This window comes from Bos javanicus, chromosome 7, assembly GCF_032452875.1.
Source record: "Bos javanicus breed banteng chromosome 7, ARS-OSU_banteng_1.0, whole genome shotgun sequence".
In the NCBI taxonomy this organism is placed as follows: Eukaryota; Metazoa; Chordata; class Mammalia; order Artiodactyla; family Bovidae; genus Bos; species Bos javanicus.
Window position 1 is genome coordinate 59,210,778 of NC_083874.1, and position 20,840 is coordinate 59,231,617.

The 20,840-nt window shown below is 37.4% G+C and overlaps 2 protein-coding genes across 2 annotated transcripts in view; one reads left to right on the forward strand and one right to left on the reverse strand.

Moving 5' to 3' along the window:
* The window catches only part of LOC133251455 (sperm-associated acrosin inhibitor-like), a 96,045-nt gene that overhangs the window by 33,881 nt on the left and 41,324 nt on the right, over window positions 1-20,840 (reverse strand). The window lies entirely within an intron of this gene.
* LOC133251451 (serine protease inhibitor Kazal-type 13-like) lies at window positions 3,729-19,473 on the forward strand. Its single transcript, XM_061423935.1, has 5 exons — window positions 3,729-4,340; window positions 5,374-5,475; window positions 7,375-7,412; window positions 8,258-8,385; window positions 18,686-19,473. Exons 2-5 carry the CDS (start codon window positions 5,406-5,408, stop codon window positions 18,732-18,734), a joined length of 285 nt encoding a protein of 94 aa, XP_061279919.1. The 5' UTR covers window positions 3,729-4,340; window positions 5,374-5,405; the 3' UTR covers window positions 18,735-19,473.

Below are 20,840 nucleotides of genomic sequence, written 5' to 3' on the forward strand. Positions count from 1 at the left end.
AGGGTCCGCCATCCCTGGGACTCTCCAGGCAAGAACCCTAGAGTGGGCTGCCATTTCCTTCTCCAATGCATGAAAGTGAAAAGTGAAAATGAAGTCGCTCAGTCGTGTTCAACTCTTATCGACCCCATGGACTGCAGCCTACCAGGCTCCTCCGCCCATGGGATTTTCCAGGCAAGAGTACTGGAGTGGGGTGCCACTGCCTTCTCCGACTTTTCACTCTAATAAAAGCTTATTACACAAAGCTCTGAGTTACTGAGACCACATATTTTGGATACTGGAGTGAAATTTTCTCCTTCAGAGACCACAGATACTGGCACCATTCACTGTAAGCTAAGCTATTACAAATATACTATGGAGTATTACTCAGTCATAAAAAAGAATGAACTAATGCCATTTGCAGCAACATGGATGGACCAACATATTATTAGCTAAATGAATGGCAGAAAGTGAAGAGGAACTGAAAAGCCTCTTGACGAAAGTGAAAGAAGAGAGTGAAAAAGTTGGCTTAAAGCTCAACATTCAGAAAACTAAGATCATGGCATCTGGTCCCACCACTTCATGGGAAATAGATGTGGAAACAGTGGAAACAGTGTCAGACTTTATTTTTCTGGGCTCCAAAATCACTGCAGATGGTGATTGCAGCCATGAAATTAAAAGACGCTTACTCCTTGGACGAAAAGTTATAACCAACCTAGCTAAGTCACTTCAGTCGTGTCTGACTCTGTGCAACCCCATAGACGGCAGCCCACCAGGCTCCCCCGTTCCTGGGATTCTCCAGGCAAGAACACTGGAGTGGGTTGTCATTTCCTTCTCCAATGCATGAAGCTGAAAAGTGAAAGTGAAGTTGCTCAGTCATGTCCGACTCCTAGCGACTCCATGCACCACAAGCCACCAGGCTTCTCCATCCATGGGACTTTCCAGGCAAGAGTACTGGAGTGGGGTGCCATTGCCTTCTCCAAACCAACCTAGATAGCATATTAAAAAGCAGAGACATTACTTTGCCAACAAAGATCCGTCTAGTCAAGGCTATGGTTTTTCCAGTCGTCATGTATGGATGTGAGAGTTGGACTGTGAAGAAAGCTGAGTGCTGAAGAATTGATGCTTTTGAACTGTGGTGTTGGAGAAGACTCTTGAGAGTCCCTTGGACTGCAAGGAGATCCAACCAGTCCATTCTAAAGATCAGTCCTGGGTGTTCATTGGAAGGACTGATGCTAAAGCTGAAACTCCAATACTCTGGCCACCTCATGCGAAGAGTTGATTCATTGGTAAAGACTCTGATGCTGGGAGGGATTGGGGGCAGGAGGAGAAGGGGACGACAGAGGATGAGATGGCTGGATGGTATTACCAACTCAATGGACGTGAGTTTGAGTGAACTCCAGGAGATGGTGATGGACAGGGAGGCCTGGCATGCTGCGATTCATGGTGTCGCAAAGAGTCGGACACAACTGAGTGGCTGAACTGAAAGACATATCACTCACATGTGAAATCTAATTTTTAAAGAATCATACAAATGAACTTCTTTACAAACCAGAAACAGACTCACAAATTTCAAAACAGACTTATATCTACCAGAGGGGCAACATGGATGGACAGGGATAAATTAGGATGTTGGGATTAACACATACAGACTACTATATATAAGATGGATAACCAACAGGGACTTACTGTATAGCACAGTGAAGTCTACTCAATAGTCTGTAAAAAGCCTATATAAGAAAAGAATTTGGAAAAGAATAAATACATGTATATGTATAACTGAATCACTTTGTTATGCATCTGAAACTTAGCACAACATTGTAAATCAACTAAAATCCAATAATGTTTTTTAAATTTTAGTTCTGCTCATCCGAGAAAAATAAAGCTTATGTTCACCCCAAGAAATTCCCTAACTTATTCATCTTGTTCAAGAAAGGCATTTACAAGTAGAAAACTAACAATTCAGAAGTGTATTTTGATACAGAGGAAGAGTTAAAAAATATCACAGGGAAGCTAAATGGCAAATGCAAAATGTGTGTCTATGAAAATAACTGACTCAGTTCAAACAAGTCAAGGGCACAGAGAAACAAGAAGAGAAGGAAACTGCTCTGCATTAAGAGTTGTAAGGGACAAGTGTCAAGTGGACCTCCTTTGGATTTTTACTCAAACTCTAAACAAGTTTGAGGTAATAGGGCAATTTGATTACAAAAAGGCATTATTTCAGATGATATGAAAGAATTACTCAATGTAAAATTGTTAAATGTGTGAATCTCAGTAAGATTATTTGAGAAAATAATTCTCTGTATGAGATATGCCAGTTGAAGTTGTAGGGAAGAAATGACAAAGCCTGGAACACTTTATAATGTTTTAGAATTTTTCTAAAAAATGGAATAGGTAAACAAAAGTGCCGATCTTGATAATTACTGAATCTATATGATAGGTATATATGAGCTCATTATGTTATTTTCTATATTTTTGTGTCTGTTTGAACCTTTTGTAATAAAACATATTAGTGTAAAAAAAACTATTATAAAGATGTTACTTTTACCAAATTTAAGTGATTAATAAAAATTCCAGTAAGATTATGTCTTTGTGGACTAGATACAGTGTGTCTAAAATATATCTGTGATGATATTCCCAAGAATATCTAAGAACACAGTTTAAAAAAATGGATGGATTTCTTTCTTCCTTCCTTCTGTACATATTACTGTGTATTTATTAATTGATTTAAAAAATAAAACCCTGCAATATACTGCAGTTACAAGGTAAAAATTGGGTAAAGATAGAATTTTTCCATCCCAGAGCATGCAAACTAATTACTTGGGGAGGGTGGTGTTGGGGACGGATAGTATTGTGGAGAGATTAAGAGTACTGACTGTGGAAAGAGGAAGTTAGAAGCAAAGATACTGCCAAGAAAGGCACAGGGTGTCACACAAGATGTTCATGGTACTGGTCTCAGTAAATTAAAGGGGAAATTCATTCTATAAAATGAAAGAAAACTTAAAAGTAGTGGAACATGGACTTTGGAGTCAAAGGTACCTGTGCTTGAATCCCATCTCTGTCCATTCATAACTTTGTTAGTAGTTAGTTTCAGCACATGAATTTAGTCCTTTCAGCCTCAGTTTCCTTTTCCCTTATAAGTTGCAGAACTATGTAAACCTCATGTGATTACTGTGAGGAATAAATATGATGGAAAATGTAAAACACATAGCCAGGTACTGGCAAAAAGAAAGGAATGGATGAATGTGTAAGTCCCTAGGTAAGCTGATGTGGGAAGAAGGATAAATACAGAAATGTAGATGATAAATTACCAGAATTATAAGGCAGGGGCTGGGGGTGGGGGTAGGGGGAAGTGGAGCTAGTTCATCCTGCGTTTTCCCTATTCTGTAAAGAAGAGGTGAAATTTACTATTCAAAGTAATGTGGAGGTGTCTTTTGCTGAAAAAAAAAATTAGATAAAAAAAGGAAATCGTATGGATATGGGTGGCATAGGTAGCAATCTGACATTAAATAAGAGGCCTCTTTAGGAGTTTAGAGGGCCTAGATAGGTAATAATGATAGCAGGATTGTAGAGTTCATTGTATGGAATTTTTTCTACTTGCTCCACAGCCAAGGTCTGGGACAGGAAAACAGGATGCTAAATTTATCCCAGCTTGGAAGAAGGAGGGAAATATCAAGAGTAGGATGTCAAGAAAATATGGTCATGCCAAGGGGCTAATATAAATGTCAGTTTATGGGACTCAGGCTGAGAAGGGAAGACAAACAGCAGAAGGTACACTGACTACTCTAGGAGAGCTTAAAGTGTGTGAGAGAGAAATTTTCCACATAATGGCAAATTTTCATGCTTGCCAACATTAAGGTGGAGTGGAGGGAAACAAATGAAAACATCAGAAGACTAAGGTTTTGCAGAGATTATTAATTGTGATACTGGACTTTCCCTGGCTGATGTCAGAAATCTTGTCCTAGAAAGAACAAAACAGATAAACCTTCTGAGAAGCAGGATGGGCTAAGCGACCTCTGGAGGCAGACACCAGGAAAAAGAACCAGACTTGTATCTAGTAAAATGTAAACCAGATTGTCTGGAATGAGGTAGGTAATTAATCTGCTTTGCAAATGTCATCTTGTCCTCATGATCCACAATCAAAAACCACAAGTACAGAACATCCATGTGTGTTCCTGCCTGCTGGAGCCTGAAACATCAGAGGAGGTGGTTCTTGCCAAACAATTGGTCGCTCAACTGAGCAGGGAGCCAGCCTCCTCTGCTCAACATGCCCCTGGCCATGGACTCACGGAACAGTAACTTTGCTCAAGGCTAGCTGTAACCTCAGGGTAACTACAGTAGACTTTTGCAGCAAGCCCATTCAGGTAAACAGCTCTTCAGATTCCTAGTCTAAGTCAGTGATGGTATCTCTCTCTCTTCTCTGTCATTATGTTTGTTTTCCTCCAGCATCCGCTTTTGTTTCCTCTGTAAGGCTAATATAGACCTCCCTTACTTCCCTATGTGCCCACTAACTGCAATTTGGAGAAGAGACAGAATGAATAGAGTAGGGCATAAGGAAGTTGAGTGTAAATAACTTGGAAATTATCTTCTCTCTGGGCTACATATGTCCATTCTTACAAAAGAAACTCCATGTATATTGATACTAGTATCAGTTGATATTCTCAATATCCTATGATGTTCACACTTTTTCTGAGGCTCACACTTCTAAAAACTGCTGAAGCTAGAATTTGAACTTGGATCTCACTGATAGACAGATGTCATCAAAATCATGTGTACCTATATATGAATCAAAAAAAATGATAATATCAACTATCTTGATTCATCTATCAGGAAAGGTATACACAATTTTTATGATCCCCAGACCAACAATTCCATTTTCAATCTATTCTTTGTATTTGAGCACATGTAAATGGCCTGGATGAAGAAACTTAGCTAGGAAACGGAACATTTCAGTGTGGGAAAAACTGGAAGGAATTAAACAATGTGCATTATAAAGTGACATAGTCCTGATTGTACAAGATAGTCCTCAGATCATACCTCTTTTCTCAGAATTCTTAAAGTATCCATATTCATTAACCTTACTTTATGTTGTAGGATAAATTCATTTATATGTAACATGCCTGGGGTCAGTCCTGGTGATAGCCTTGAGGCTAATTTCTCTTCCAAGTCAAAACAGATTATAATAACACAATGCTTGCTGGCTGGGGGGAAAAAGTTATTTTAATGGTTTTCTTTACCTCTTCAGGGCAGAAGAGCCTTCTTAGGTCTGAATCCTTAGAGACTAGGCCAGTTTGAGACCACCATGATCAAGTTCAATTCAGAGTAGTGGGTTATCTTAGGTTTGGAAAGACAGCTGTGCAAGAAATGATGAATAAACTGTCTTGAGCATTTCCACAGGCCTCTCCAAGCAGGGCATTAGGTGAGATCAAATGACTGCCTTTCCCTGTATGACCATATTTTTCCTGGAATCCTCTACTTTGGCACATATTGTTTTTTCAGGTAAGCAAAATTAGAAGAGAAACACCTGTTTTTTTTCTTTTCATTGTAAAAAAGAAAAAGTCATTTGTGACTGGATGGGGAAAGTTTTGCTGAAACACAGGCCTTTAGGCTTGATAATACAAATTGGGTATCAATTGGGTATCACTATCGGAAAGGGGGGCTTCCCTGGTGGCTCAGACGGTAAAGACTCCGCCTGCAATATGGGAGACCTGGGTTCGATTCCTAGGTTGGGAAGATCCCCTGAAGAAGGGCATGGCAACCCATTCCAGTATTTTTGCTTGGAGAATCCTTATGGACAGAGGAGCCTGGCAGGCTAAAGTCCATGGGGCCACACAGAATCAGACATGATTGAGTGACTTAGCACAGCACTATGGAAAGGGAGAGCTTCCCTGGTAGCTCAGCAGTAAAAGAATCTGCTGCCAAAGCAGGAGATGCAGGAGACACAGGTTCAATCCCTGTGTTGGGAAGATCCTCTAAAGTAGCAAATGGCAACTGCCTGGATGATCCCATGAACAGAGGAGCCCGACAGGCTACAGTCCATGGTGGTCACAGAGTCAGACATGACTGAGTGACTGAGCACACACACACACATTAGAAAAGGAGTTACTATGGAAAATCCTCCATTATTTTGAAATCAAATAAATAACACATTTCTATATATAACCCATGGGTCAAGAAAAATCGAAATGCAATTTAAAATTATTTTGAACATGAGAAAAATGAAACAAAATGAACAAAAGTTTAGATTCAAAGAGTGTCATTACCTTCAAACCCTTCAGCTTCTACTGAAATTCCATCCTTATTCTTTATGTAACCAATCTTATTAGTCTCTAGTTTATTTTTTCTGTTTCTTCTTGCTCAAATATACATATGTATATTTTATAATTCTTCCTACTTTCTTACATAAAAGATAGCATAGTATAGGTACCTACTTGCATCCTGCTTTTCCCAGTTTAAGAATGTCTTGAAAACCAGTGCATATCAGTTTACAGGGATTTCCTCATTCTTTTATGCAATTGCATAAAACTTTATTGGATGAATATACCAAGGTTTATTCAGTCAGTCTTTAGGTGTACGGGAATTAGTGTGTGTCCGATATTTTGCAATAAAAACAATACTGCAATAAATAATCTTATGCATATATATTTTTCTATTGTTGGAAGGTTATCTTCAGGGTAAATTCCCTGAATCATGATCAGATATGAATGCAAAGTAGTTTTGTTCAACATTGCCAAATTTCACTTCATAAAAGTTGTGCCAATCTGCATTCCCACCAGTAATAGATGGTATTTCAATATAGTTTTATAGCATTTTTCTTATCATACTGCATTTGAATATCTTTTACAAATTTAAGTGTCATTTCCCTATCTTCAGGGTTTCTGTGTATATATGATCCCTTTATGATAGGTGTTGCAAATATTTTTTCCAGTTTATCAGAATTTTTTAGTTTATATGTTGTCATGAAAAAATTATTTTTATTTGAATGTCATAAAGTGTACCAGTTCTTTCTGTTATTGGACAGAGATCAATGAACCATTACCAGAAAGTCTTTCCTATGTTAAGATTAAAGAGCAATTCAGTTGTGTTATATTTTGATCTTTGAATATTTATTTTTAATGTTCAGATCATATAACCCCAAATAGTTTTTACTCTTTCTTCAATGACATAGCACATTTATAAATGAAGTCAGGACTGTGAAAAAGAATTAGAGAATAAATAAATGGATGAAGTAATTAACAAAGGCAGACCACCTACAAATTTTATTGCCATAAATTATTTTCTACACTTTGTGCAAATAAGTAACTACATTAGATTTCTTTATTCAATCAGTAACTTCAGTGAGTGAAATCAAATTCCATGGAGAACTACTAACCTATTGTGTCTGTTCTTTATTTGCAGAATTCTTCAAACCACATGATTACTCTGAATGGCCTGCGGTAAATTTAAATTCCTATCAGTTTTGAATTTTGATTTTAATCTGATCACTCTCTTGGAGGGATCTCAAACTGCATAGTGGTAAAGTAGAATGGAAGTTTTCTGTGTGACTTTGGGCATGTATCTTAACCTCGTCAGGCTTAAATTTACCCCCATGTAGCATAAGCATTATAATAATAAAATGCATCTCTGAATATTAAATGAAATAATCCCTGTCACTTAACCAAGGCCAAAAAGTTTAACAGTGGTACAATAGCTCAGGGGGTCAAGAATCTACCTGCAATGCAGGAGACAAAGGAGACGCGGTTTGATCCTTGAATTGGGAAGATCCCCGGGAGAATGAAATGGTAACCCTCTCCAATATTCTTGTCTGGGAAATCCCATGGACAAAAGAATCTGGCTGGCTACAGTACAAAGGGTCGCAAAGAGTTGGATACAACTGAGAAGCTAAGCACATGTTCAGAATTTAATCCCAGTCTCAATACAGAACCCTCACTCTTAAGAACTACATTTAAACCCCTGTATTCTAGGAGTTCACATACCTATCTCTACTTACAAACTTCTGAGTTATTGGCATGGGGACTCCAAGTTTAAAGAAAAACTTTTCATTTGGGGTTTAAACTGAGTTATTACACTGTTTATGGCTTCAACAGATGATGAATGGGTGAGGACTTTGTAGTCAGAAAAGGAACTTGCCTAACTAAAGCCCAAAGGAGATGAAATCTTGAAAAAGATCCATTAACAAGTAACATCTGATATTACTTTTATGTGGGGCAGAAGTGACAGGCCAGAAATGGATGAGGTAAAATCGATCAGTTATTCATATGATATTTTATGATGTTTGCAGCCCCCGTGTAAAATATATTACCCACTGGATCCTCTTTATGATGCAGACTGTCCTGAAGTGACAGCATATGTTTGTGGGACAAATGGCCTCACTTACAAGAATGAGTGTTTCCTTTGTGTTGATCAGTGGTAAGTTCAAAATAAGATACCATTATTTTCTCTCTATATTTCTTCACAGAAATTTCCAATAATTTTAGCAAGGAACTGGATTTGCTGATTCATGGATTTTTTCTTCTTTAATAGCCTCCATTGGCTCACAAAAGACTGGAATACTGGAGATAGACTACACATATAGTAAAGAGAAAAGTCTTTTTAAAAAAATGTAGTTAGCATTCAAAGTTGACTCATTTAAAAACAAAAGATAAAAAGCTTACACAATGTTTTGGCAGAATTGTACAGAGATTATATTAGTAGATAGTCTATAGATTGCATAAATAGAAATTCATTTTTAAAAAAATCAAATTTTCTTTAACAACTTACAGTGACATACCTATGAATAGCACCCATACCTTAGCTTGGAAGAAATAAATACAGGTACTGATACAGACATAGATACAGACATAGACAAAAACACAGGTGTAGATATACACATGAGTAACAAAGTGGTTATGTGGTCTTACATGGATAAAAATTGACAGTCAACTTTTAAAACTTTTTTTGCCTTTCAAATAAATTCAATGGGAAATTTAGATTAAAAATAATATTCCTTGTAATATGTTTTAGCTCTATTTGAAATTGTTTTTACAAATCAGTCTTGTTGTGTCTTGTAAGTAACTCTTTCATAACCTACGAGATCCTCTCTGTTGGGAGTTTCCAAGACTACCCTCAAGTTTGATGGTTCCCTAGTAGGACTTATAGAAGTCAGAAAAGCCATTATATGCATGGTAACAGTTTATTACAATGAAAGGATATGGAGTAAAATCAGCAAAGGCAGAAAACTCATTGGGTAGAGTCTGGGAGATCAAGCACCATCTTCCAGTTGTCCTCTACCAGGGGAGTCACAAAGGTAGTGCTTAAATTCTCCCAGCTATGATGTGTCATAACTTGTATAAAGTAATGCCAACCTAGGAAACCCACAAAAGCTTTGGTGTCTAGGCTTTTTAATGGGGACAGGCAACACCTACCTGACTGACAACTACTAGTCTCCAGCCCCCTCCCCTCAGGAGTTAAACTGATACAGAGTGACTTAGCACCACAGGTAAATAAAAGCATTCACCTGAGGGTAAACTATCTGGCATGGCCTACGGCCCTAGGTTACAAAGTCATTCTTAGGCAGAATATCCCAAGGGTTTATAGGACTTCCTGGTGGCTCAGACAGCAAAGCGTCTGCCTATAGTGTGGGAGACCTGGGTTCAATCCCTGTATCAGGAAGATCCTCTGGAGAAGGAAATGGCAACCCACTCCAGTATTCTTGCTTGGAAAATCCCATGGACGGAAAAGCCTGGTGGGCTACAGTCTGTGGGGTCACAAAGAGTCGGACATGACTGAGTGACTTCACTTTCCTTTGATTTGAGCATCTTGAGTCTGCTGAGCTAACTTCTTTATCCCTATCTTTCTTTGAGAAGAAACTTCATGGATTTCTGGCATCATGTTACCATGCCAAGAGAATTATTTCTGAGCACTGAAGGAAACAAGGTGTAGAAATTAGTCCAATAACAGTAATACTGGCTCATCTTCACAGCAAGTAGTAGCCTCAGAGGATGACTTTAAAGGAAAGAATTGGAAACTGAAAAATGTGAATTAAACAAGTATCTACCACTGATTTCTAAGAAAGAAGAATGAGAGTTCGTGAATATTATCGGACTATGTAGAAGATTAAATTACATAATGTGGTGGTTGTCACTTTCTCAGGCAGGGCTAATTAGGCAAGAAACTTGGAAGTGTCTTCTTAGTTCTTACACATAAGCTTTTTTCATACTGGCTGGTATTTGGGTGCACACCACTACAATGACCAGCATAAGAAGGACCTACCCAGAATGGCCTGGGCTTTTGGAAATTAGAATAGGTTGACACAGAATTACATTGTGGGCTTGATTCTAATGACTACATTACATTAGGTTGTGGGCTACAACCTAATGACTTCTCAAAGATGGTTTTGAGATTTTCTTCAGCCTCAACTAGGAGACTTGAGAAAGTTTTAGAAGTTCTAAGATCATGCCTCCGATCTATTCTGGCTCTTTCTCTCTTTGTTTCCTCCCTTCTTTCATTCTTTCCTTCCCCCTCTCTTTTTCATTTTTCTTTCTTTTCCATTTTATAAGTGTGCCAGAGAATATTGATGCCAATGGCAGGGATGGTACAGGAGACTGTGTATTTGTTTTAATTCTCACTGTGACTTGCATGTATAAACTTGGCCTTTATGCCATTTCTGTATTCAGGGCAAAAAGAACAGTCCTGATGTTCTTTGAGTGAGGTCAAAACACTAAGGCTGTCTTTGCCCTTAGCTAGTGTTTTGAAGAAAAATTCTGATAAATTGGAATCATAATCCTGAGAGATATCCACCATTTAAGAACAATGTAAATCCCTCAGAAAAAGAAAAGAAAAAAGAAAACTGGAGAATACAAGCCTACTCAGTGTAGGGCCCTAATAATAACTACCAAGAAAACACAATTGTATGAAACACATCCCCAACTCTTCATAAATTTGTGGTCTTATGTGCCAAGAAGAAAATATTGCATAAGAAAATTCATGGCAATAGAAAACAGTATTGCTTCTGTTTAACTGGAACAGTGTATCACTAAATTTTTATGGTTGACAGTATTTTTAAAAGCAGATTTTACTGAAAAATACAGATTTCTAATTTATTTTAAAAAATACAAAGTGAAGCTAGGACTTCACTTGCAAGAAAAGCAACAGTTATCTAGTAGCAACTCTCCGTCCAAATGGAGTCCAGGCATTTCAGAAAGCCACAGTCCCACCTCTCTCTATTGTGGGAAGGTGGCCCAACTCACTTACTTATATTACCAGCTTGGCTCCTACAAACAATTGTTTGCAACCCCTGAACCAGGAGATAAAATCAAATATATATCAAATGTAAGCCTAATATGGGGATTAGGATGGAGAGTCATTTGATGGAAGAGGCAGTTACAGGATAGAATTTCTTTTTTTTTTCCACAGATATTTTTCTCCCCTCCTTTCTTTCTCTGCTCCCTCCCACTCCCCATATGTGTGTGTGTATGTGTGTGTGTGTTTTCAGATTCCTTTCTATTATGTGAAAGTGAAAGCCACTCAGTCGTGTCCAACTCTATGCGACCCCATGGACTATACCAGTCCATGGAATTCTCTAGGCCAGATACTGTGTTTAGTTACCAGTGCTAAACAGTAGGTCCTTGTTTATCTATTTTCTATATCAGTTCAATTCAGTCACTCAGTCGTGTGTGACTCTTTGTGATCCCATGGACTGCAGCACACCAGGCTTCCCTGTCCATCACCAAGTCTCAGAGCTTGCTCAAAATCATGTCCATTGAGTCGGTGATGTCATCCAACCATCTCATCCTCTGCCGTACCCTTCTCCTCCTGCCTTCTATCTTTCCCAGCATCAGGGTCTTTCTAGTGAGTCAGTTCTCCACATCAGGTGCCCAAAGTATTGGAGTTTCAGCTTCAACACCAGTTCTTCCAATTAATATTCAGGACTGATTTCCTTTAGGATGGACTGATTGGATCTCCTTGCAGTCCAAGGGACTCTCAAGAGTCTTCTCCAACACCACAGTTCAAAAGAATCAATTCTTCACTGCTCAGCTTTCTGTATAGTTCAATTCACATCCATACATGACTACTGGAAAAACCATAGCTTTGACTAGACAAACCACTGTTGGCAAAGTAACGTCTCTGCTTTTCAATATGCTGTCTAGATTGGTCATAGTTCTTCTTCCAAGGAGCAAGCATCTTTTAATTTCATGGCTGTAGTCATCATCTGCAGTTATTTTGGAGATCAAGAAAATAGTCTGTCACTGTTTTTATTGTTTCCCCATCTATTTGCCATGGAGTGATGGAACCGGATACCATGATCTTACTTTTTTGAATCTTGAGTTTTAAGCCAGCTTTTTCACTCTCCTCTTTCACTTTCATCAAGAGGCTCTTTAGCTCCTCTTCACTTTCTGCCATAAGGATGGTGTCATCTGCGTATCTGAGGTTATTGTATTTCTCCCGGTAATCTTGATTCCAGCTTGTGCTTCATCAGCCCAGCATTTCACATGATGTACTCAGCATATAAGTTAAATAAGTAGGGTGACCATATACAGCCTTGATGTACTCCTTTCCCAATTTGGAACCAATCCAAAATTAATAATTATTATTATATAATTATATTATATACTATAATAAATATTATTAAAAGTATTATAAAATAATAATTATATATATATATATTAGTATGTATATGTTAATCCTAAACTCCTAATTTATTCCCCAAACCTCCTATCCCTTTTGGTAACCTTAAGCTTTTTCTATGTCTGTGAGTCTATTTCTATTTTGTAAATAAATTTATTTGCATTATTTTTAAGATTCCACATATCAGTTCAGTCGCTCAGTCGTGTCCGACTCTTTGCAACCCCATGAACCACAGCACACCAGGCCTCCCTGTCCATCACCAACTCCCAGAGTTCACCCAAACCCATGTCCATCGAGTCAATGATGCCATCCAACCATCTCATCTTCTGTCATCCCCTTCTCCTCCTGCCCTCAATCTTTTCCAGCATCAGGGTCTTTTAAAGTGAGTCAGCTCAGTCCTTCCAATGAAAACCCAGATCTGATCTCCTTTAGGATGGACTGGTTGGATCTCCTTGCAGTCCAAGGGACTCTCAAGAGTCTTCTCCAACACCACAGTTCAAAAGCATCAATTATTCTTCTATGAGTCTATTTCTGTTTTGTAAATAAGTTTATTTGTATCATTTTTAAGATTCCACATATAAGTGATATCATATGATATTTGTCTTTTTCCGATTTACTTAATATGATCATCTCCAGGTCCATCCATGTTGCTACAAATGGCATTATTTCATTATTTGCTATGGTTGAGTAATAGTCCCGTTGTGTGTGTGTGTGTGTGTGTGTGTGTACATACACACACGACATCTTCTTTATCCACTTATCTGTTGATAGACATTTAGGTTACCTCCATGTCTTGGCTACTGTAAATAGTGCTGCAGTGAAACTTGGGGTATTTGGGTCTCTTCAAATTAGTTATATCCAGATATATGCCCAGGAGTGGGATTGTAGGATCATATGGTAACTCTATTTTTAGTTTTTTAAGGAACCTCTATATTAGTCTCCATAGAGGCTCTACCAATTTACTTTCCCACCAATGGTGTAGAATGGTTTCTTTTTCTCCACAGCCTCTCTAGCATTTATTATTTGTAGATTTTTAATAATAGCCATTCTATCTGATGTAAGGTGATAATTCATAGTTTTGATTTGTATTTCTATTTTAACTAGGAATGTTGAGTATTTTTTCTTCTGTATATAGACTATCTGCATGTCTTCTTTGGAGAAATATCTATTTAGATTTTCTGCCCAGATTGGGTTCCTTGTTTGTTTTTATATTAAGCTGATGAGCTGTTTTTATATTTTGGAAATTAATCCCTTGTTGGTCTCAATGTTTGCAAATATTTTCTCCCAGCCTTTAGGTTGCCTTTTTGTTTTCATTATGGTTTCTTTTGCTGTGTAAAACCTTTTAAGTTTAATTAGGTCCCATTTGTTTGTTTTTGTTTTTCTTTCCATTATAAGACAGATCCAAAAACATACTGGTACGATTTATGTCATTGACTGTCCTACCTATATTTTGCTCTAGAAGCTTTGTAGTTTTATGGTATCTGGGCTTACATTTAGGTCTTTAACCCATTTTTGAATATAGTTATTAGAGAATGTTCTAATTTCATTCTTTTACATGTAGCTGTCCAGTTTTTCCAGCACCATTTATTGAAGAGGCTATCTTTGCCCCACTTATATTCTTGCCTCCTTTGTCAAAATTAAGGTACCTATGTGTGCATGGGTTTATTTCTTGTTTATATCTTGTTCCATAGGTCTATATTTCTGTTTTTGTGCCAGGACCATACTGTCTTGATGACTGTAGCTTTGCCGTATAATTTGAAGTCAGGAAGGTTGATTCTTCCAGCTCCATTCGTCTTTTTCAAGACTGCTCTGGCTATTCAGGGTATTTTGTGTTTCCATATGAATTGTGAAATTTTTTGTTCTAGTTCTGTGAAAAATGCCTATGTTAATTTGATAGGGATTGCATTGAATCTGTAGATGGCATTTGATAGTACAGTCATTTTCACAGTATTGATTCTTCTTACCCAGGAACATAGAATATCTCTCCATCTGTTTATGTCATCTTTGATTTCTTTGATTATTGTCTTATAATTTTCTGTGTACAGTTCTTTTGTCTCCTGAGGTAAGTTTATTCCTAGATATTTTATTCTTTTTGTTGCAATGGTGAATGGGGTTGATTACTTAATTTCTCTTTCTGCTTTTTCATTGTTATTATATAGAAATGCAAGTGATTTCTTTGTATTGATTTTGTATTCTGCAACTTTGCTAAATTCACTGATGAGCTCTAGTAATTTTCTGATACTATCTTTAGGGTTTTCTATGTACAGTATCATGTCATCTGCAAACAGTGAGAGCTTTACTTATTTTCCAATCTGGATTCCATTTATTTCTTTTTATTCTCTGATTGCTGTAGCTAGGACTTCCAGAACTACATTGAATAACAGTGGTGAAAGTGGACACCCTTGTCTTGTTCCTGATCTTAGGGGGAATGCTTTCAGTTTTTCACCACTGAGAATAATGTTTGCTGTAGGCTTATCTTATATGGCCTTTACTATGTTGAGGTAGGTTCCTTCTATGCCCATTTTTGGAAGAGTTTCAATCATAAATGGGTGCTGAATTTTGTCAAAGGCTTTTTCTGCATCTATTGAGATGATCATATGGTATTTATCTTTCAATTTGTTAATATGGTTTATCTCATTGATTGATTTGCATATATTGAAAAATCCTTGCATCCATGGAATAAACCCAACTTGATCACGATGTATGAGCTTTTTGACGTGTTGCTGAATACCGTTTGCTAAAATATTGTTGAAGATTTTTGTATCTATGTTCATCAGTGATGTTGGCCTGTACTTTTCTTTTTTGTGTGTTGTCTTTGTCTAGTTTTGGTATGAGGGTGATGAGTTTGGAAGTATTCCTTCCTCTGCAATTTTTTGAAAGAGTTTTAGAAGGATAGGCAAGAGCTCTGCATTGTCTGTTGTAACCTCTCCTTTTTAATTTCTAATTTTGTTGATTTGATTCTTCTCTCTCTTTTTTTGGATGAGTCTGGTTAAAGGTTTGTCAATTTTATCTTCTCAAAGAACCAGCTTTTAGTTTTATTAATCTTTACTATTGTTTCTTTCATTTCTTTTTCATTTATTTCTGCTCTGATTTTTATGAATTCTTCCCTCCTACTAATTTTTTGGGTTTTTATTGTTGTTGTTGTTTTTCCAGTTGTTTTAGGTGTAAAGTTAGGTTGTCTATTTGATGTTTTTCTTGTTTCTTGAGGTAGGACTGTATTGCTATTAACTTCCCTCTGGGACTGCTTTTGCTGCATCCCATAGGTTTCAAGTTGTCATGTTTTCATTGTCATTTGTTTCTAGAAATTTTTTAAATTTCCCTTTTGATTTCTTCAGTAATCTGTTGGTTATTCAGAAACATATGGTTTAATCTCCATGTGTTTGTGTTTCTTACAGTTTTTTTTTCCTTGTAATTGATATCTAATCTCATAGCATTGTGTTCAGAGAAGATGCTTGATACGATTTCAATTTTCTTAAATTTACTGAGGTTTGATTTGTGACCCAAGATGTGGTCTATCCTGGAGAATGTTCCATGTGAACTTGAGAAGAAGGTGTATTCTTCTGCATTTGGATGGAATGTCTTGAAGATATCAATGAGATCCATCTCATCTAATGTATCATTTAAGACTTGTGTTTCATCTAATGTATCATTTAAGACTTGTGTTTCCTTATTAATATTCTGTTTTGATGATCTGTCCATTGGTGTGAGTGGGGTGTTAAAATCTCCTACTATTATTGTGTTATTGTCAATTTCTCCTTTTATGTCTGTTAATGTTTCCCTTATGTATTAAGGTGCTCCTATATTGGGTGAATAGATATTTACAATTGTTATGTTTTCCTCTTGGACTGATTCCTTGATCATTATGTAGTATTCTTCCTTATCTCTTGTAATCTTTACTTTAAGATCTATTTTGTCTGATATGAGGATTGTTACTCCAGCTTTCTTTTGCTTCCCATTTGCACTTCCCCTCTCACTTTCAGTCTATATGTGTCTTTAGGTCTGTAGTGGGTTTCCTGTAGATAGCATATATATGGGTCTTCTTTTTGTATCCATTCAGCCAGTCTGTGTCTTTCAGTTGGGCATTTAATCCACTTATATTTAGAGTAATTATTGATATATATGTTCCTATTGTCATTTTCTTAATTGTTTGGGGTTGATTTTGTAGATCTTTTTCTTCTCTTGTATTTCTTGAATATTTAAGTCCCTTTAACATTTGCTGTAAAGCTGGTTTGGTGGTACTGACTTCTCTTAACTTTTGCTTGTCTGAAAAGCTTTCTATTCCTCCATCAATTTTGAATGAGATCCTTGCCAGGTACAGTAATCTTGGTTGTAGATTTTTCCCTTTCAGTATTTTAAATATATCCTGCCACTTCCTTTGGCCTGCAGAGCTTCTGCTCAAAGATCAGCTGTTAAACATATGGGGTTTCCCTTGTATGTTCCTTGTTGCTTTTCCCTTGCTGCTTTTAATATTCTTTCTTTGTGTTTAGTCATTGTTACTTTGATTAGTAGGTGTGCTTCTCCTTTGGTTTATCCTGTATGGGACTCTCTGCACCTCTTGGACTTGATTGACCATTCCTTTTTCCATGTTGGGGAAATTTTCAATTATAACCTCTTCAAAAATTTTCTCATACCCTTTCTTTTTCTCCCCTTCTTCTGGAACCCCTATAATTCGAATGCTGGTGCATTTGATATTGTCCCAGAGGTCTCTGAGACTATCCTCAGTTCTTTTCATTCTTTTTACTTTATTCTGCTCTTCAGAAGTTATTTCCACCATTTTATCTTCCAGCTCACTGATTTGTTCTTCTGCTTCAGATATTCTGCTTTTGACTCCTTCTAGAGTACTCTTGCCTGGAAAATCCCATGGATGGAGGAGCCTGGTAGGCTGCAGTCCATGGGGTTGCTAAGAGTCAGACACGACTGAGCGACTTCACTTTCACTTTTCACTTTCATGCATTGGAGAAGGAAATGGCAACCCACTCCAGTGTTCTTGCCTGGAGAATCCCAGGGATGGGGGAGCCTGATGGGCTGCCGTCTATGGGGTCGCATCGAGTCGGACATGACTGAAGCGACTTAGCAGCAGCAGCAGCAGAGTATTTTTAATTCCAGTAATTGTGTTGTTTGTCTCTGTATGTTTATTCTTTAATTCTTCTAGGTCTTTGTTAATTAATTCTCTCATTTTCTCCATTCTGTTTTCAAGGTTTTTGATCATCTTTACTATCATTTTTCTGAATTCTTTTTCAGGTAGTTTACCTATTTCCTCTTTGTTTATTTGCACTTCTGTGTTTCTAGTTTGTTCCTTCATTTGTGTAGTATTTCTCTGCCTTTTCACTTTTTTTAAGTGATTGTGTTTGAGGTCTCCTTTTCCCAGGATTCAAGGTAGAAGTCTTTCTTCCTTTTGGTTTCTGCCCTCCTAAGGTTGGTCCAATGGTTTGTGTAAGCTTCATATAGGGTGAGATTTGTACTAGTTTTTGTTTGTTTGTTTGTTTGTTTTTCCTCTGATGGGCAAGGCTGAGGGAGGTGGTAATCCTGCCTGCTGATGACTGGATTTGTATTTTTGTTTTGTTTGTTGTTTAGATGAGGCATTATGCACAGGGTGCTACTGGTGGTTGGGTGATGCTGGGTCTTTTATTCAAGTGGTTTCCTTTGTGTGAGTTCTCACTATTTGATCCTCCCTAGGGTTAGTTCTCTGGTAGTCTAGGGTCTTTGAGTCAGTGGTCTCATTCCAAAAGCTCAGGGCTTGATCTTGAGTTTTGCATGGTTCTATATATTTGTTTCCACTGGTCAGGTACTCCTGTCCACTCTCAGCTTGTGTTCTGCATACACTTCTGTGTCTGAAGGTGCATTGCTGATGTATCTGTGGGGAGAGATGTACTCCACATCCACCTACTCCTCCGTCAACTTCAGAACATTTTTTGAATAATTAAGACATGGGTGGGGAATGTGCCAACTGTGGTGATCATGAACAGAAATGGAAAAGAGATGGGGTAATGGGAATTATAGAAGCAGCTTTCCTTCTCAGGACTTCATTTGGAAGAGAAAGAAATGTGAAGCAAAGCCCTCTTTCTTTATGATACTAATCTCTATTTTTTTCTCTTTCCTTTAGGGAATTTGGTCCTCATATTAAATTTGAAAAGTATGGAAAATGTGATTAATGGATAACCGAATGTTATACTTGTTTATTCTTTTCATGACTTCTGAAAATTATTTCTTTTGAAATTTGAAGATGTATATTAATTAAGTAACAGAACTCTATGCTTCATCCAAATTTGGAACAAAATTGGAAACAAAAGAAAACTAATGGAGAACTGAGTATCACATTTATTACAAATAAACACAATACTGAAAAGGGAGGTATTCAACTCTGGGTACTGATTATTTCAAGTCACCTTTCATTTTGCTTGGGTCTGTTATCAAATATGTTTATGAACACTCCCTTGAGTCAATTTATCCAAAATTGCTGGTTTATCTGCAAGGTCAGTCCCTGTCCTGCTAATCTCACTTAAAGACATGAACAAAACAGAAAATATTCCCCCTACACTTGAATACAATTGTTTAAGAATTTCTACCTCAAATTCATGAATGAAGCCCACCTTCAGTAGTGTAGAAAAGAAGGGAATATTAATAGAAGGAAAGAAAAAGAGTTAAGAGCTTTGGGGAACAAGCGTGTTTTTGAGAGAAAGGGAAAGAGTGCTTATCATTTGACCCTCAACTCAGGCATGCCTAATTCTCACTCCATCCCATCATTCATATTACACTGGTCAATAAATTCTCTTTTCTTTTTTTACTTAACCTGGTCTATAATCTCTCACTTATGGCTGAAAGATCTCAACTAATACAGAGAGATGAAATCACTATATTGAATCTGGAGAAATGAAAAATGAGGAGCTCTCTTCTTAGACTTTTGTGCTCTGTTCCTAGTACCTGTTGCTTCCACTAGATGCCAGCCTCACTGTTCTAACTCACTCTGAGGAACTGAGTCAGCAAAGTTCAGAAAAGAGCACACAAGTCTCTTCATCACCATTTCAGTATATACACAGTCCGTCTCTGCTAATAGGCGAGACCTTTATCCTCTTATACCTTTCTCCCTCCTGTCTCCAGTGCCCTGGTCAGTAGGGTCCATCTGGGTGGCTCTCTGGAGCTGGGGTGATAAAGTTTCAGCTCTCTTGGGCCCCTCAAAGTAAAGAGGCTCTTAAAATACTGACCTTCTCTTATTAATTTTTATCATCTTTTATAGTTGAAGACTACTGCATTATTTCACCTTTCCATCTCTACCTCACAAAAAATAACAAAAGCAGAATCTTTTCCCCCAAAAGGAGGTGAAAGGTACAACTTGTGCTGCTATAGAATAAAAAAGAGAGAACCAGAAAAATTCTTTAATTTTCCCCCTCTTCAAAAAAGAGAGAGTCCACAATTATTCTAGTTTAGTAGGGAAATAAACAGGAATAGTTAGAAATCTCTGACTTATAAGTAGCTTCTCTGTAGTATGAAAATGCTGGGCTGACTAGGACATGAAAAACACATGGTACCTAAGCTCATATGAAAAGTAAACTGAGAATGGAAATACCCATCTGAAGCTTTAGATGAGAATACAAGTATTCCAGAAAAGGAAGGGGAACACTTACACCTTGGCCCAGTCTTATAAGCAGAGGTAAGTACTGACAATAACTAGCCCGTGTTCAGTGAGGACATGCTCCATGCCAAGTACTGTGTTTTATTTAGTCTCAGTGAATCCTCTCCACAGTCCTATGAGCCTGCTACCATTGTCATCACCATTTTACAAATGAGGTAATTAAACTTAGACAAGGTAAACTATGCAACCTTGTAGTTTACAAAGGAGGGTTGCAATTTAGACTCAATGACCCTGCTCCTAACCACAACCTTATGTTGTCTACAAACCCAGAAGGGACTAGAAATAACAGAGCCTAGAAGCATTCATGGACAAATAATGTATCAAAATAAAATTTTATTTGCAAAATTAGAAAACGATTCCTCAAATGGGAGCCAATTTTCCTGCTTATTTTTTCAGATGTTTAAATTAGCTGATACTCACTTTGTATCAACCTTTTAGATATAATCTGGCAATTCTCTGTTTTCTGATCTCCAGATCTACTTATTGTCTATAAAACAGTAAGATTTTTTTTTCAGAGCACAGGCAAATAAAACCTATTGATTTGTATAACAAACATTTATTGGGTGCCTATACTATGCCAGAGGAGAAGGCAATGGCACCCCACTCCTGTACTTTTGCCTAGAAAATC